The 19,176-nt window shown below is 43.6% G+C and overlaps 1 protein-coding gene across 2 annotated transcripts in view; it reads left to right on the top strand.

Annotated features, from left to right (window-relative positions):
• Positions 1 to 19,176, top strand: part of SLC49A4 (solute carrier family 49 member 4) — a 670,368-nt gene that overhangs the window by 355,595 nt on the left and 295,597 nt on the right. For both annotated transcript variants that reach the window (XM_078682027.1, XM_078682029.1), the window contains exon 5: positions 3,595 to 3,703. In XM_078682027.1, coding sequence (XP_078538153.1) covers positions 3,595 to 3,703 — 109 coding nt within the window. The remainder of the gene's footprint in view (positions 1 to 3,594; positions 3,704 to 19,176) is intronic.

Below are 19,176 nucleotides of genomic sequence, written 5' to 3'. Positions count from 1 at the left end.
GTCAGCTGTGGAAGTTTAATCGCTGGCTGAATTGTTGAAGTCCGCATTACATACTGGACTAATTGTCTATGAATTTTTAGTAATTGTTTTAGCTGTATTAAAAGCTCTCCTGTAGACATTCCTTCGATGTCTGGGTGTGGTGTGTATCCGGCTAAGACCGGCCACGTTGCTCTTGGTCTACCTAAAGGACCGAGCCTGGTGATGTGATTATTATGTATTAGGGCGCCATCAAATAAGAGCAAATGCTCTTGGAATTTGAGTGGTACTTCCACCTCCTCGAAAGGAGTGTAAATGTCGGGTGGAACCTCTATTTTGTAATAGTGGAAGTACTTTGTTACAGCATTTGCTGCTGGAAAATGTATCCATGTATAGTATACCTCTGTCTGCCGATATTCGTGTGCCTCAATTACGAATATGACTGTGCCACCTCTAGGTGTCAGTCCATTTTCTATAAGTTTTAAGGTTATAGATTTCCTTTTGGCGACCGGGATGAGTATTATATCCCCGTCCGCATCTAGTGCTGCAGTATCAGCTGCTACTATTTCAGCTGCTAATCTAACTGCCTCTCTTTCTTCATCACTGTCTCCCATTTTACCGACAGGATGGTATTATGTTTGTTTGCAGATCAGGTTTCTTATGGAACAAAGATTAGATGCACAATATTTTGGAACTGTTTATCCTTCAACGTTGACTAAACCAAGAACCTTACATAGGAGTTCCCTCCTGCGAGGTTTTGGAGGATATTACCTTTCACCCACTCCAGACGTCTTTGGAGTATTTGGGAAAAGGGGTCTGAGTGAGAAAGCACGACTGAGTTACTCTAAATGTCTTACGTTAGTTTTATCGCCCTTTCCAAACGCGTTGGGCGCCATGTAGTGTAGTTCCTATCTTCCCAATAGGCTCTGCGCATTGGAATAATACCTACAGCAGTAAAGGCCTAGGCCAGACGTTAACTAGGTCTACTACTGTCGATACTAGACTTAAGTTTTGGGTTTGCCAGCGTAGCTCAGAGTTCGCTAGAAACTTTCTCGAATGTTCAGGAAAGAATTAACTCCCCTGATTAGACAAGAAGGGATTTAGTTTCTGACAACCATAGAACATGACAACTTTGCTCTCCCCTAATCAAGAGTGTATCTCCAGAGTCGTGTGAGCACAAGGCAATTATTTTACTCAGTCAGTACGTGCATTCTTAGTCTCATCAGATTGTAGAGAAAAGGAAGAGACGGGCGTGTTCAATAAAAAGGTGTTATTTATTGATCAGTCTCTTTTCTCGTACAAGAGAAATGGATCGATATTATTGCAATACTTATAGTTAAGTAAAGTGCATACATTAAAAGCAATAGTATAAAGTAATACTGTAAAAACATTGATATGGTTTCTGAGCCATATGATGTTTAAGATGATTAAAATATATTTACATACACATATGCATTTGACTAAACGTACTCAACTGGTGTTTCTAAATACGCCTACCCCGTGTACCTGACCTAAGTCTAATGCGTGGGCGGGAATAGAAAGTTACAGTTTAAGTTAAGTTTGTTTTTGCCAAGTGAATAACTAAAGAATTCTCTGTGAGGGGTTATTCAGTTCTGTACCTGGAAGTTAGGATGAATGAGGAATGGTATCTCTTTCTCTGCTCTCGATATTCCAGGCTGCCTGCGAGGGCTGCCCAGAAACGCCGGTGCTGGATTCTCGGCAGGAGAAAGCAGCGCGTCTCTCAGCGCGTCAGGAAGGCGGGGCTGCTGCCAGCGGGGTCTGCTCTGCTTCTGGGCTTCGGCAAGTATGGCTGCTCCGTCTCGTCACCACGCGTGTGTTTGCATAGGGCAAGATCGGCAATATTTATACCTTAAAGGTGCCGAGATTGACGTAAGGATGGACATAGATACGTCAATAAAGATGTCATACGACTTGCTCGTTAGCACATTCTTTTACTGAAGTTCTCTGTGAAATCAAAACAATGGCCGCACGGATTTTCCAGGTTGTCATAGGTTTGATTTGTTATGAGAACGTCGTATGCCTTATCAGGGGCTGGAGGAATGTCGCTTGTCTAATTAGATCTCAAGCGTTATGACCTAATCAGATAACACGTTCCTGTGCCGTAGTGTGACTGCGTCAGATAACGGTATCTGCATCATGGGGGCTTTTCTTGCCTCATGGGCTGACTGTTAGTTAACTTGATAGTTAGTTTAACCAGAATAGGGTCAGGAATAGGGGGATCGATTCAGAACCTATAGGAATACATGACAGGATAGCTTGTCTATAAGGTTGACTTTACAACCTGCACCATAAGGGTTGCTTGGCATGGTACAAGGTGATCACTAGAACTAGTGAGCATCATATACCAGGCCAACTTCTCACAATGAGTATCGTTTGGGTACAGATTTGCTAGTACTTGACAACCCCCTTCCTCCATTCTTCACTTTCCGCACTGGGGTAAGTATCCATATGGGGAGTTTCTCATGGAATAGTGCGTGTTTTAGTATTTGTTCTACAAACGACTGCCATATTTTTGCTGTCTGTTTGACCACATAGGGCATGTCACCAGAGACACCAGCACCTTCCATCAAAGCTGTTTAGAGTCTATCCGGCTGGACTCATCCCCCCCCCCCCCAGCAGTGTTTTTTCCCAGGTATCTCCCTCATCATGTTGTAACTGAGCTGCCTCCTGGGGGCTTCAAGTCCCCCCCTCCTCATACCGCCGTATCAATGGATGCATGTTAATAAATTTAAGTTCATAGATTTTCATAATAAATATATTTGTCATATATTTTAATTGTCATCCAATTGTGCATTTTAACATCAAATACTGATTCTACATGTTTTTTTATAATTCCGTTATAGTGCTTTGATCTTGTGTGTATGAATGATGTGGTGCATTCAATAGTGGTGACAGATTAGAAATTGCTAATCAGAAGTTGGCAGCTTGATCCTTCTATTAAGCTTTTACGTCCGGTTTTTCAACCCTTTGCATGCCTATGCTTTTTCACCTTTGGCCAGGAGCTGCTCCTGCCTGCAGCTTTGCTTTTTTCTTTGCCAACTGCTAGAAAGTGTGATATCTACCAAAGTCCACCCAAGAAACAAATTGCTGTGGCACAACAAACCGATGGTGTAAGGGAACATATGTGGCCTGCTTCTTGCACCCCACTGTTTCTTGGGCCCCACCTGGCACACATCCTGTCGAAGGATGGATGAAATTAAAATGTTGCCCCCTCTCCCCCCCCCCTTGAAACATTTTCTCTGGACACCCATGTGTATTGCGTTCTGAATTCCAGACGGGTGGATTTCGCACTTTGTCGAACATACATAACAGGATAAATAGGATAAGATCTGTATGCATGTGAATTTTGGCCAATTTTCTGAAGATGCATCGATCAGGCCCCTAGGTAGTATTGTATTTTTTTTTTAATTGTCTTCGTTAAGAACTACTCAATAATGTCTACAGAATCGCTATCCTTGACACTAATGTTTTTTGATGTGTAAAAGAAAAAATGGCAGCAAACACTTTCACATTCCTAAATCTTTATTCTTGCGCGTGCATAAAAATTTTTGGTTGCACTATGTAACTATCTTTTTTTATTGTGTTTTTTCTTTTTAGTAACGTTCGATTTCTGATGATTGCAGTAGCATATGCTTTACCTTTGGGAGTGTTCGCCGGATGGTCTGGTGTTTTGGACTTGATTTTGACACCTCTTCATATAACTCAAGTAAGTATTGGGCACATTTTTGGGGTCACAGTCGCAGCTATTTATTCTAGCATTGAGTTTTAATTTTTTTGCACACTGTTGTTTTGTATCTAACTGCTGCAGTTTGTTCAGTAATGTATATTGCATGGTTTAATGCAGAGCATTATTTTTATTTGTCATGACACTTTTCAAAACTCACACTTGGCTTCACTAATGTGGGAAGTGGTTCAGTTTAAAAACTTTGGAATAAGGCTGGTAGATTTGCTATCCAACTTTTTGGGTTGTTTTGCAGTACGTCACATCACGCTTGCTTCAGAGCAGTACGTCACATCACTCTTGCTTCAGATTAATGTTGTGATGTGGCCACCAGACTAAGTGTACTTGTGGGCCCTGCTCCCTTCGGTGCTTGCCAGTTAATTTCACTTCCATCCCTTTTTTCTATTTCTGATAACTAGTACACTATACTGAATATGTGACAGTGCCTAATTTGTAAAAAGAATAATTGCCAGGGACCTCGTCAAGAGGCCACTGCAGCATGCGCCACCGATTGCCCCTATTAGTGCTGTCAATGTCAGTACCAACACAACTCCTAACCATCACACTCCTACAAGTGTGACAATTGGGACTGCTACATGCCCCCAAAGCTATAAGAACTGCTTGGCTGACAGGTTTTAATAATTTTCAATGTATATTGAATTATTATACAACTGTGATTGTGCTCATCTCTAAATTATACAAACAGTGCCACTATGTGGCAGGCTGTTACAGCAAACAAATAATGGACGGAATGCTGACAATGCAAACATTCTCCCCCAGTCAGAAGATCTGGGTTAAATCCATCATTCTTTTGCCCACTACGCCTCCCCAGTTTGCACCCAGCCATATGCAAATCAGTCTTGACCCTGTGCCCCATGGTAACAGTCCAGACCGAAATGCCAGGCCAGGTCCTCCCTGGACCGGAAACAAGCATCCTGGGACCGGTTTCAGGGTATGTCACCCTTCTTCAGCCAGGCTAGCTTGAATCCAGTGGCACAGTGAGCAAGGGACCCACGTCTGGGCATACCCAGGTCTGGGGTGGCTCAAACAGTGTACCATTTACAACATGTTGCATTAGTATGGTACTGTGCTGGGCACCTAGACAACCACTGCCATCCCTTCAGGTTTCCAGCTCAATTATGTGGATTTCCCACATGTCTACCTCTTAGTTCTTGGGACTTCTATGTTTCTGAACAGCCATTTGATCCTGTCGTCTCCTGCCCAGAAGACTCAACCATATGTAAAGTGGTGTAAAAGTACTTAATAAGTAAGTAATAGGCACAGACAGGATTACATTTTATAATAGAAATACTGTCTGATTTGATTGTCCTCCGTCCATGCTCCCAGTGGAGTATCCCTTCTTACCTTGGTGCCTGTGGTTGTCAAATGGAGGTCTGGAAAAGTTCAATCGCCACATCTGGATAAGTGAAGACGATTCTCAGCCAACGCACCGAAATCTGTGTAAGAAAACTCTTCTTATATTTTCTTTCAAATCTGAAACTATTAGGAAAAAAACTATTAGTCTATGAATCACAGAGATTGCTGTAAAGGGGATCCCTCATACATCAGCAGTAGCACCAGGGTCCCCGATACAATGCCGAGGACAACTGTATACCTTTTAACACATATGGTTTTAGTCTCAATGACATGACAAAGATCCCACTGGGAGAGCAAGCAGGAGCTTAGCTGAGCTTATGAGAGACCTAGTATATGGCCTCCTCAAGCAGCAAAAATGTGAACAGTTTCAGCTGTCCAACCTGGTTTTCAAACTTCTGTGTCTCGAATTCCAGGGCACAGCTCATTCGTGGCTCGGAAATGAGCACATGCGGTATTGCCCAGCTAGTGTGAGCAAAAAACATGTCAGTAGCAAGTTACAGTTCTGCTAAGACAACCAAATGCTTTAAGATTCTTGTACTTTACCACTTAGGATATGGGTTATGCGAAACTGGCAACTTCTTAAAATATTCTCAGAAGAGGGTCTGGATAATGTGAGACTTAAACCATATATGTTCCTTTTTAAAATAGATTGTATTGACGTTAGAATTTGCCTTTAGCTGCAAATCATGAGTGTGTATAGATTTCCTTATTGACTCGGGGCTTAAAAGAATGCATAATCCTTGTGATGGATCCAGCAAAAACCTACCTGCCAGACGCCGCAGCTCACCAGGCTCGCCAGGCACTTTCAATCCACGCCGCCACCGCCGAGAGTCACCTTCTTGCAGAGTGTACGCGCCGCCGCTCCGGGACCACGAATCCCGGCAGCCTACGCGGCGGCGCGCTTAGTGACACCGCGAGGGCGCCAGGGAGGCGCACAAAAGCGCCACAGGACCGGCGGAGCGGGGGAAACCAGCAAAAACCTACCTGCCAGACGCCGCGGCTCGCCAGGCACTTTCAATCCACGCCGCCACCGCCGAGAGTCACCTTCTTGCAGAGTGTACGCGCTTAGTGACACCGCGAGGGCGCCAGGGAGGCGCACAAAAGCGCCACAGGACCAGCGGGACGTGAGCGGTACGCCCGGAGCTAAGCCCGGGCAAAGGGCGGGCCCTCTACGGCCCTCATCGGCACGAGGAGGCAGGGGCAGGGCTGGAAACGCTGCTGGACTTACCATTACAAGTAAGACTCTAAGTTATAAGAGCTACTGATTTGTTATAACTTTAATTTAACACATAAGGTTGTGAGTACATTATAAATATGTCTACGAAATCAAAGGAAGTCCCACAAAACACCCTTGACAATTACCTTGTCCAGACTGTGAAAAAAAAAAAATACACAGAGGAGAAACTCTCTTGGGTTAAGTCAATCCCCAGACCTTCGTTGTTTATCCCCGACTGCATCCATCTTGATTGACGACACTATCTTGCAGGAAGTCAATCAGGACACCACAATTAGTGGCCCAATCTTTCAAGGATTAAACAGCGCATCGGGAAATGTAGCCCCGGTTTCTGAGGTTTCTAATATACAGGTCGAAAGTGATACTGATATTGACTCTGACCAGGAGAAACATGCACAGGCCACACTTGACGAGGAAACACCCAAAGGGCGTGCAACAAGGCCAAGACGTTTATGTACTAAAAATCAACCCAAGCAGGGTGGATTACGTCTAGGGACAAGAAGGAAGAAGGCTACCACCCCAAAGACAAAGCAAGCAAATATATCGGAGGATAAACAAAATCACATTTTTGAGGACATATGTTTTGAAAGGATTGATGACTTGCTTGAGCTAAAAATTAACGCCATTGTAAAGCCTTTAATATCCAAAATTGATAAACTACAAGCGGAGATCAAAAGATTGGGTGGTCTCCACACTACGGTTGCAGGAGGGGTTGAAAACATTACATTACAACGATAATTACAAACTTGAGCAACAATACAGGGGGAAATGTGGTTAAAGAGACTGTAAATGATGGTGTAGGGACTCTGCTGTCTGCTGAGAATTTACCGCCCGAACCTGTAACATCATCAACCTCCACTAACGAGGGCTCGCTTTTAGTTAACATCCCAACTGATAACAATTCCTCTGTCAGCCTACCCCCAGTAATAGCTCATCCCACGAACCCCCTTCAATTTTTAGTCGAGGCCACACCACTGGTTCTTGTGCTAGCAAATGTCCCGCCTTTGGAAGGGGGAACAGTGGAAAGCCCTACCTCCCTTACAAGCAAGGCCTTGCACTGGCTAACCAGTAACATGCGGTTAGCTCCAGGGGGAAAACACCACTTGGCAAATGTAATCAAGTCAGCAACCAGGGTCCCCTGGCTGGGAAACCGACCGAAAAAGTTTAAAGGGGACTGCGTGGCAGTGAGCCTCTCAAATCAGGATGTTCTCCCTAATATACTTGGTAACTTACTTCCCCCTCAACGGAGACAGGGCACTGTTGTTCCTCTAACTCTGAAGTTTTTTTATGGGGAGCAACAGAACGTCACTCACCCAAGGACTCCTGCGCCAGGGTGGGATAGATGTTGGGACTCTAATCCTAGATTGGGGCGAGATGTAAGACATAATGCAATGATTCATCATCCCCTTCTTCCACTGCAAAATTCTTTCGTAGAACCTCTTCAATTATTCAATCGCTATGCCCCATTATCCTTCATGGATCAAAACGATTGACTCTCTCTTAGTGAAGATCTAAATGATGAGGGTCCTTCGCATGTCCACGGACAATTAGATCCAAAATCTATAGGTTCTAGGGTCTGCAGAATCATGAGCTGGAATGTCGCTGGTATCAGATCTAAATTCAACGATAAGAACTGGTTGGAAATGGTCAGATCCAATGACATTCTTGCCTTCCAAGAGACTTGGGAAACGTCAGACAGACTTGTTCTAGACGGCTTTTCCCATTTCTTCGTTCCTGCAGTACCTAGTAATTCTGGAAGGGCAAAGGGGGGCTTGGCCATATATTTTTCCTTGGATATCCAAGGTATGCCAAGACAGATTAAAACCAACTCAACAAATATTTTAGCGGTTGAATTAACCATACAAAACGCACAGTCTGTTATTTGTTAATTTTTATAATTCTCCTGCCAGTCAAATCTTGAACGAGCACTTGGTAACGCTAGAGGATTTCCTGTCCACCCACAGTGAGAACAATGTTCATGGCTTTGACGTGATTCTCATGGGAGACTATAATATTCACCCATGCAACATGGATTGCCGCGTGGTATACGAGGATTTCTCCCCCTACCTCCCTACCCCGCATTTTGAACACTCATCACGTGGAGAGGCTCTGGAATTACTCTTAGCGACTTTTAATCTGTATGAGTCTTATAGTAGCAACACATGTTTGAAGCTACCAACATATGTCGGTAGCAACACTGGCACAATCGTGGATTATATTTTTTTATCGTCCGGTATTTTGTCTGAAGTGTATAATTACAAGGTAGAAACTTCAGCTTTTAGTGACCATAACCCAGTAATTTTAGAGATTGTATCCCAGGGAGTTTTGGGAAAAAGAAAAATTGAAGTCTTATGCGCGACCGACCTAGTGCTGGGAAGTCAAAATCGTAGACTGAAATGGGATCAAGTAACCCCAATTACCTTTATACAGGATTCCCTGGCCAAAGTTGAGGAGGAGGTTGCAATCTGCTTAAATAATAATTACTCTGCTACCACTTTGATAGAAGCCTTTAACGTTATTTGCCGACAGGTCAATTTAGACCTGACCGTAAAGAACAAGCCCCACGTAGATAGGGGCCCAAAATGGTTCGACTCAAATTGCTCCAAGGCTCACTCAATTCTCCTGAAGGCTCTAAAAAACAAACCAAGAGACAAAGAACAGATAGCATTATTGAGAAAAAATTATAATAATGCTACCAGGATGAGGAAATCTGAGATTAAAAACAAGGCCTGGAACGATCTTTTATCGCCCGATATACAGAGGGATAGTTCTAGATTTTGGGCGATAATAAACCATCCTTTTTTTGTGGGTTTAGAGAAAAAGAGAGCAGACTGCACCATACCCGACGAACAGTGGGTCACACATTTCAGTAATATCTACAGCTGCCCTGATAACATTCTAGGCTGTGAAATACAATCTACACAAGCAGTAGCTATTATTGCCCCATTTAGCATCGAGGAGGTAAAAAAAGCGATTAACGACACACACTCTAAAAAGGCTCCGGGCCCCGATGGGGTTCCCGCAGATTTCTTTAAGAGTGCTCCTGATTTAAGTACCAAAATTCTCACAAATATTTTTAACGCTACAAGAGATTTTATTTTTCCCACTAGTTGGTCTAAGTCGACCATAATACCGATTTTTAAAAAGGGACAAAGAACAGACCCGGCCTGTTATAGGCCAATCTCCCTCATTGACTCTAGTGTTAAAATCTTGGGGAGAGTCCTTTTAGGTAGACTGACCCAGCTTGTGGAAGGGAAGGGTGCCCTATCAAATGCACAGTATGGTTTTAGAGCCAAAAGAGGAACCCTAGATCAGTGTTTAAATCTAGAACTGATCATAAATAAATACGTAGTTGCCAAGGGGGGTTCACTGTACATGGCCTTTATGGACCTCTCCTCAGCTTTTGACCGGGTTAACAGGGCTAAGCTGTGGGGGGTTCTTTTGTCCATGGGCATTGATGCTCCCTTGGTGAGGTACCTGGCGGAGCTACACAGAGACCTTAAAACCTCGCTCAGACTGACCAGCGAAGGAAGATTTACTTGTCACTTTAAGTCAGAGAGGGGGGTTAGGCAAGGATGTATCCTTGCCCCCCTCCTCTTCACTCTCTACATAAATGACCTTGAGGCAGTCCTGGCCGTCTCCCATACAGACATCCCGCGTGCAGGTGAGATAAAGATACCTGTCCTCCTGTACGCGGATGATGCTGTCCTCTTAGCACGCTCTGGAGTGGCATTAAATAAACTCCTTTTATCCTTTGGGGATTTCATGACCTCTCTGGACATGAAAACTAACGTAGAAAAATCCCATGTAATGATAGCAGGAGTTACAGGTAGGAAAAGAAAGTCTAAAACTTTTTTCTGTGCTGGGAAAGAGGTTAGGAGAGTCCCATCCTTTCCCTACCTAGGGGTGACCTTTGATGAAAAGGGCACGTGGGGCCCCCAGCTTCTGGCTAAAAGCAACGCTGTAGCTAGAGCGGCTGCCGGGTTGCTTGGTTTCGCTAGAAAACTTGGAGCCCGTCCCATGGAGAGCATTATAAAGGTCTACAAAGCTAAGTGCCTGTCGGTTGCTCAATACGGCTCTGTCGTTTGGGGGTACAAAAACCATGAACTCGATAAAATTCAGAAAGTTGAAAATAAATTTTTGAGAACTTTGCTTTCTGTCCCCCAATCGACTTCTACATATATAATACAGACAGAGCTTGGACTGGGCTATATTACCGACATTTTAAAATCAGCCCCAGTTATTGGATGGTTGAAAGTTTGGCTAAACCAGGAGCTTACTTTAAATCATTATATCCTTAAAGATTGTATAGCCCTGGATAGAGCACACAATATCCCATGGTTAAAACACATTCAGACGCAGTTAACTTTAGTCGGCCGACCCGAACTTTTTTCTTCTCCTCACTTGATAAATCAGGAAGACACAAAAATAGTCAAAAATCTCCTGATAAATTATTATGTTTTGGAGAGGGAAGCCACAGAGTTAAATAAATCTACGGTTAGGAAACATTGTATGCTAACATCTGTACAAGGTATGGAACCATACCTATTTTTGATAAATAAACCTTACCATCGTTTTCTCCTAACAAGATTTCGTCTGGATCTGATTCCCTTCATTCTGGGTAATTTTAAAAAGTGGAGTAGACCGGAAAATGCTGAACCATGTGACTGTGACTTTTTTTCCACCCAGGACACAATTCACTTTATTTTCTTCTGCAGCCATTATAAAGAGATCAGGAAAAAATATCTGTTGCCTATACTGTGCAATCTGGGTTTTACACAGGCAAAACCAGCTATGATGTACCTACAACTACTTCCGAATTTAAAAGTAGCATTTCATGTAGCTAGCTTTTTGGTTGCAGGTGTACGTATAAATAAGCATCGTTTTCAGAATTAGGCACCTAGTCCCAGATTAATGTTTACTTTTTATATATCATTGATTTTATTCCTTTTTAATAGTAATGTATAACTTATTTTGTATAATGAGATTTTAGTTTTTTTTTTAACAAAGTTTTAACAAAAGTATTGATCTATTTTATAATGTGTCTTGATGAAATGTGTCTTGATGAAATGTTGTTATGTACCACTGCTCGTTCTTTTATGATTTTTAATAATCGAATAAAGATAATTGACTGACTGACTGGATCCAGTACTTGAGATAGACCTATTTTCTCATTGACTGATTGATTGAACTTTTATACAGTGCACTGTTACCCAGAAGGTTGTCTTGGTGCTAAGAAAAGCAGAAAACAAATGTGACTCCTGCTGGGAGCACATGTTTCAGCAAACAAGAGCATTTAGAGTCGCTTGCTAAAAACGAAGAATTGTGTCCTAATCTATAGAGAGATAGGCCGCTTAACCCAAAAGAAAGCTGTGGGATAATGAAACAAGCTTTCACGTGCTCTCAGCTTCTTTATGCGTGGAAGTGAACACAGGTTGGTGGATGCAGGTCTTAAAGATCATGGTGGGTAGTATTTAGGCTCTAAAACAATAGCACAGGGCGCAAAGATGTGAGATCTGCTGAAACTTTCTGATGCCTAACAGCAATCTTGCAGCAACATTTTCAGTGGCCAAAAGAAGGGGTCAACCAATCTGCTTTCAATACGGATTCATGACCGAATTCAGTTTTGGAGGAGTTTATTAGCGCATTTTCATGCATCAATTGTGCAATTTCTGACATGAAGTCTCTAAACCTAGCGCTTAGGGAAGGTATATTATCTTGAAAGCTGATAATACGTTGGGTTTAGGATGCATATGCAAAATAAAGGAGACCGTAGGATCAAGTATCAAATGATTTTTTGCCAGTGTTGAATACTTCTTGAGATCTATTTGCTGGAAAATAATGGTACGAGTCAAGGGCACTTCAACCTCCTCCAACATATGGAAGAGAATTGGGTCTGACACTGTGTTGAAAGGCCCAAGACAAGGCTGAGAGGCCCAGAATGGCTGAATGTCCTCAATCCAGACAGAGATAGATCTCATTAGGGAATGTAATTAAGACAGATTGTGTTCTGTAGCCGATCTGATACCCGAGTGATGGGTGTCCTAAGCATTTGAGTCTTCTAGATACTTTGCAAGATTGTTAGTAATATTCGCTTCAAGAATCTTTCAAGGAGCTGGGAGAAGAGAAATTGCATTATAATTAGGTAGGACCTTGGAATTAGCATTAATTTTCATTAGCATTTTTTTTATATTATCAAGAAAAGCGTCCTAAACAAAGTGATTAATTGAACAGAAATGTAAGTGCTGGGACAAGTGTAGGAGTAAGCAATTTTAGGAACCTAGGAGAGCAAGGGTTTCAAGGAAGCCCCGAATTTAAGGAAAACATCCTCTCCTTCACAAAGGATACTTCCAATTAAGAAATGTTTACTCATTTTAGAGTTGATTTCGGCCTATAATCAGCTAACTTAGTAGTAAAGGAATCTGACAAGGGAACTAATTATTTTTCCCCATCCAATTTTAGGAACTGTGGTAACTTAAGAAGGATACTTCCAATTAAGAAATGTTTACTCATTTTAGAGTTGATTTCGGCCTATAATCAGCTAACTTAGTAGTAAAGGAATCTGACAAGGGAACTAATTATTTTTCCCCATCCAATTTTAGGAACTGTGGTAACTTAAGAATTGTATTTGCCGAAAAACTAGAGAGTTCTTTACAGAGATGGGATGCATGTAGAAAGACAGCAATCTTTGTTCATTTACTGACAGACAAACTTCTGGGCTGAAAAGTTCCGTTTTGGAGGAGTGGACCAATGTTTTTGTATGCACAGAGAGCATTGGAATACATCAGTTTGTTGTGTGGAGAGTAGTTATTTATTCACTGGCGTTCATGCTTACGGATTTTATTATTTTCGTAGATCTTCATAGTAAACCAGGAAGTCAGGAGATATGCCCTGCTACATTGTTTTTGTCTTCAGTGGTTGAGTTTTATCCTGTGCAGATGTAAGTAAATTGTTATAGTTCTCATTGAAAGCACTAATGTGAGTGGGTGCAAGAAAGGCTGTTGAACAACAGTTTTTTAGAAAAGGCCAGCAGCATATCAGCATCGGCAAGCTTGCGCCACGCAATCACTTTACGTGCCTTTGGGTTGGGTGTAGCACATATTGACAAGGAGGCACACTCAAATCCTGTGTACAGGTGCAAAGACCAGATCTAAGGTGTGGCCTTGAGTATGGGTATTTGCTGAACTAGGTTCAAGGGAAGGCACCCTTCAGTAAAACAATGGACATCCATGTCAGTAGGACCTTCAGCATGTAGATTAAAGAGTTCAAGAATCATTAATTGGTTAGTGTTCACTGCTAGAAAACTGTTTACCTCAAGACCGGTGTCTACGAAAACATTGTCGCATGAATGGGTAGAAAGTTGATGGTGATGGTAGTTTGTTATAGTAGTCGGAACTCAATATTCGAAAGACTAGGACCTGAGGATTCTCTAGCTCGATGGTACCGCTTATGCAATAGCTGGGTTATTGTTGCTCTTCATGTCACTTTTCATGGTCTCAAAGACATCGTTTTATTTGCCTCAACAGATTGCACAGTACGTTCTCATCCAACTCTTATTTTCAAATATTACCTCTACCCTCCCATTGTTTCAAGATTTTCCCTTTTTTGATGAAGAAAATCTACACACTAAAATACCAGTAAGATCATAAGCCTTACGAATTGTTAACCATCAATGACTGAAAACTTTGTTTCACAGCGGTGTCATCTCTGCTCAGAGGATCAGTGACTAGTTTAAAAGATACCTATCTTTCGAAAGCACAAGGTAGCCCTTTTTCTCACCCTTCCTTCCTTCCACACATTTTTAGGGGTACATTACTCAAGAGATTGTTTACCTCTTTAATTCCGAACCCCTCTCATCACATTAAAAAAACATACATTGCCATTGTAGATGCATCAACTTGTACCTTAAAATATCCAATTCCATGCTTCTTGCGGGCACGGTTTCCGTAGCATGCTGAGTTTCCTCCCCCAAAAAACCAGGGGTGCAAGGAATATGTTATGCATTCTGCCCACTGTCTCCTCTTTTTTTTATTTATTTTTTATTTAGCGAGCTCTAAGTTTACTTGTGTTCCTCAGTCAAATGTCATGTTTACAGAACAGAAGCAGTACGAACAACAGTGACATCCATCGGTTTTTAGAACAAGGTCTACTCAAAGGAATGGTTGTGTGAGCTTATAGACTGAAGCTTTGTTTTTCCAGGCTCTCTTAAACATTCTTTACTGTATTGTTGTTAACATATGTGCTTTGTTCTCTTTAAAGGATTACTCATTTCTAGAGCAAAGGACATTAGGACCTACGCACCACTAGGACCTATGCACGAGGTAATGCAAGTTATTCACTTAGTGATTCAGTTTCTGGCAGTCGTCAGCCTTCCTCCTTCCACGTGACTTCCCTTTCACCCACCTCTTTCTGTAGTTCAGCTATGTACTGCGAGAAAAGGACTGTGTGTAGGGAAATTGTGTGGTAGTCTATGATGGTGTAGTTTCAAGGAGCACCTGCACCCTATATCCTATTCAAATTGGTAACTCTTTACTGTACAAGAAGTTATTCAGTACCCTGTTCTGTGGCTTAAACTGCCACAAATCTGGGAAAAGGGAAATTGGAACACCCCAACAAGTGTCACTACAGTGGGTGGCATGTACTTTTTAGGTCTGGCTTATTAGTGCATCTGTCTCCTGACCTTATGTGATCGAACTAAAAAAGAGTTTCCAGGAGTACTACAGAGAAGGGGTTTGGCTCTGCCCACTGGAGGTGGACAGGAATGTATGGTTTGATGCGGCAGACGTTGTGTGCTTCCACAGAAAAAGTGATTATCCTCCAAGAGCTGTAATCATTTTACTGATTACTACTTATAACAGAATATTCCTCACCTTGTCAATACCCCTATGTACCAGACAGGATACAGAGACTTTTCTCTGTATTGATTCCATGCCCCACAAGGTGGCATTGTGCAGCTCCTTGTCAACTCGTGTTCCACCCAGGAAGAGACGCCGTAGCCACATATAATCGCCACCTCAGTGGCTGATGTCAGTTTAAGCCTTTTAGGGACAGTCACAACAGATGTCTGTGGCCAATACCAGCAAGGCTTGCCTCTGGTGTATAAGGTCATTGCACGACTCCAAATCTTGCGAGGACTGCAACCGGGTGATTCCCAAGGAAATTTGAGACCATGAAGCCAAATTCTCTCTTGCTGAACATGGGCAGAGAAGACTTGTAAGTCCCGCTCCCGGTCGAAGTAAAGGGCATAGTCATGCTCCCACTCTCAAGGCTGTTCTCGCTACAGATCCTTCTCCCATTTGAAGTCTTATGGTAAGTTGAGGAAAAAGAAAATGGAGCCCCTTTAATGAAGCTCTCACTGACACACCAATGGGCGTTTGGGCCAAACCTTGCTCTTTCCTGCTCGTAAATAGGCAAGTGGCCAGACATCATAGTCCTGCCTCAGGAAGCCCTGCCTTCCTGACCCAGCATCCTGCACAAGAAAGCCTGGTTGCTCTATGAACACATCCTTTCCTACTTCGACTCCTGTCAGAGAATCCTAAAGTATGGAAGCATTTGGAGGAGAAAAAAATTATTTTGCTAGGCTAGCCATGTGCTTGGTCAATGTTGCCTCCTAGACAGATATCACATACATTGTGGGATTTTGCAGACTGCCCAGAGGGGTATTGCACACATTTAGCTCTCATCATTCAGGATGGCCAGAATGCAGCAAAGTATGTGATCTGTTCTGGACTGGACACTACTTTCATTTTAGGCAAGGCAATCGGTACCAGTTTGGTGATGCACGTGGATGAGACCCACAGGATTTTAAGGGGAAGTCCAAGAGTCTTTAATGGATATGCTGTTTGATGGCACTTGTCTCTTTGGAGTTAATGCAGACTCTAGATTAGAGAGCTTCTAGGAAAGCAGACTGACAGCATGGTTCCAAGTCCATTCTGTTCCTGTGCTACAGTATCCCCTGCAATTGCACTCCTTTCACGGCTTTGGAAGGGGTTCGGTGCAAAGACAATGTTAAGGCCATCCGCTCCTGCAGCAGACCCTTCCAGTCCTTTCGAGGCTGGTGTCGGGGATCTAGCTGACAATCTCCAGACCAGCAGGGGTAGCATCTTGCCCAGTCCCCCGATCGTCAGCTTCCAGGCTTTTGTTTGCTCTCTGCAGCACATGGCCACCGTGTATGAGGCAGGATAAATTATCATCATCCGGTATGGCAGAGCATTGCATCTGACCGGTAGGTTCTCCAAATCATTCAGCCAGGCTATGGTCTTCTATTTGTCAGTTTCACCGCATATCCAACCTATTGAAGAGCAGTGTTCGGAGGCCCATTTGTCCGTTCTGTGAAAGGAAATCCAGGCTCTTTTGGACAAAGGAGCCATAGAGAGAGTTCCGACATTGAAAAAAGTGACTAGTTGTTACTCCTGTTATTTCCTGTTACCGAAGAATGGAGAACTTCATCCTAATTTAGGTCTTTGCCCTCACAAATTCTTCCTGAAAAAAGGAAAATTCAGGATGTGTTGGGCCGAGTTGCATCTGCTCTGGCTCAAGGTGACTGTATGGTGGCACTGGACCTGCAGGACTCCTCCTATTTCCAGATTCCTGTCTTTAAGTCCTATAAGCATTGGCTATGGCTGAAGGAGGATCAGAAGCTTTTTCAGTTTTCCATGGTCCCCTTCAGCCTTGCCAGTTCCCCTGCTTTGTTCACAAAAGTGACTGCGGTGGTCTCTGCACTTCTTTGGGGTTTGGGGATACGAGTCTTCCCCCATTTGGAAGACTGGCTAATAAAGGCAGGTTCGCCACAGTTGTTGAACCACCTCCAGACAATGGCAAACCTCCGAACACCTTTGGGGTTCTTGATCAATGTGCCGTAGCCACACCTGACTCCTTTACAGAAGCTTCCATTCATCTGAGCCATCCTTGATAGGGTACAGTTTTGAGCATTCCCTTCGGTTCAGCAAGTGTAGGACATTTGAGCTATAATCTCAATGTTTTGACGTTGGTCCTAGGCTTTCCAACTATACTAGATGGCACATGCAGGCTCTACAGTGGGATCTAAAGTCTCTGTGGCCTCAGCACCAAGGGAACTTGTCAAATTCCTTCCAGGTTTCAGAGGAGACTTCTAAGACCTGCATTAGTGGCTGCTTGACCACAAATGGACCGGTGGCATACCCCTCGCCCTAACCCACCCGGAGCTGATGGTGGTGACAGATGTTTCTCTGTAAGGTTGGGGAGGCCATCTCAGAGAGGTGGCAATCAGTGATAGAGACCCGCCTTCACATCAATCTGTTGGTGTTGCGGGGCATTCGCTGGGCACTGAAGTACCTTTCTACCATCCTTTAAAGGGAGACCTGTTAGTTCTTCACAGATCACACCACTGCCAAGTGGTAGTGCAACAAGCAGGGCAGAGTGGGACCCTGGGAGCTCTGGGTTAGGCCTTGGGTCTCTGGAACTCGCTGAGTTGGCAGGGCATCCTTGTGAACCATCTGCTGAGATCTTTAAACGCGATGACAGACAAACTCAGCTGCCGTCTCCTAGCAGATCTAAAGTGGCAGCTGGATCTAAAGGTGGCCCAGGACTTCTTCCAGTAACTCCGAGAACCCTGACTCGATCTATTTGCCAATGCTGAAAATTCACCATGTGAACAGTTTTGCGTGCTGGAGTTCCCAAAAAGCCTCCCTCTCCGAGACTCATTCCACCTAGATCGGGACTCCTGTATGCCTTTCTGCCTCTGCCTCTTCTGCCCAGAGTTCTGAAGAAGATCAGGAACGAGCAGGCCCAGTCATCCTAGGGGAACCAGATTGGTCCTGGAGAGTTTGGTACATGGAAATTTTGGGCAAGAGCATCTGTCTACTGCTCCTGTTACAGTAGCATTGAAGCGGTCTGCACCCATCCCTGTGCAATATACATCTACGTGCTTGAAGATTGTGCGGTGACAGTTGACTACTTTCCACCTTCCTCCTGAGGTAGTGAATGTTAACCTAGTGGCTAGGTGTCCATCTATGAAAACAGTTTTTTGTGCTGTCTTTAGCCCAGCAAGGACGTGCTGTGGGCACTGTTAAAGCTTATTTGTCTGCCCTTGTGACCTTTTTGCATTTACTAGACAAACCCTCCTTATTTAAATTACCTGTTGTAATGCATTTTATTAAAGCTGTGATGCCTCTGTTTCCACCCTAGCCTTTTTTCTGCTGCAGTGAGACATCTCCAACAACTCCACTTGCTCCCATTCAAAAAGAAAATCAACTTCAAGTTCCTCACACATGCCTACAAAGCTCTCCACAATGCAGGACAAGCATATCTGAATCACAACCTCTCATTCCACGTACCCGCCAGACAACCTCGCTCCGCCCAACTTGCCCTGGCCACTGTCCCACGGATTCACAAGAACAGAACCAAAGGCAGATCATTCTCCTACCTTGCCGCCAAGACCTGGAACACCTGGAACACCTCAGGCAATCCCTATTGCTGACCCAATTCAGGGAGGATTTCAAGACCTGGCTCTTCGACTGAACCTTCACACCCAGACGGTTCAGCGGCCCGGTCCCTCCCTTCCTAAAGGCCTTCCGACCCTCAAAGGTGAGTAGTTGCATTTTACAAACCCCTGATTAATTGGCACTGGCATTACTTCCAGATTTGGATTGAGTTAACAAGCAGCATCTCAATGCCACCTGCTGGCGTGCAGGAGCAATGCTGAGAAAAATCTCCAGATCCATTCGGACAACAGGGGCTATTCACAGGATGGGGAATCTGCAGTTAGAGTATGGAGTTGGAAGGAGCATTACTGAAGGTAAGTAACATGTTTGTTTATCAAGTTGTCTGACCCAGAGCTCTATATCACGTCTACTATGTTACAGAACAG

The sequence above is a fragment of the Lissotriton helveticus genome, chromosome 3_1 (genome assembly GCF_964261635.1).
Source record: "Lissotriton helveticus chromosome 3_1, aLisHel1.1, whole genome shotgun sequence".
NCBI lineage: Eukaryota > Metazoa > Chordata > Amphibia > Caudata > Salamandridae > Lissotriton > Lissotriton helveticus.
Note: the sequence above shows the minus strand (reverse complement) of the source record. Positions and strands in the feature narration are given on the sequence as shown.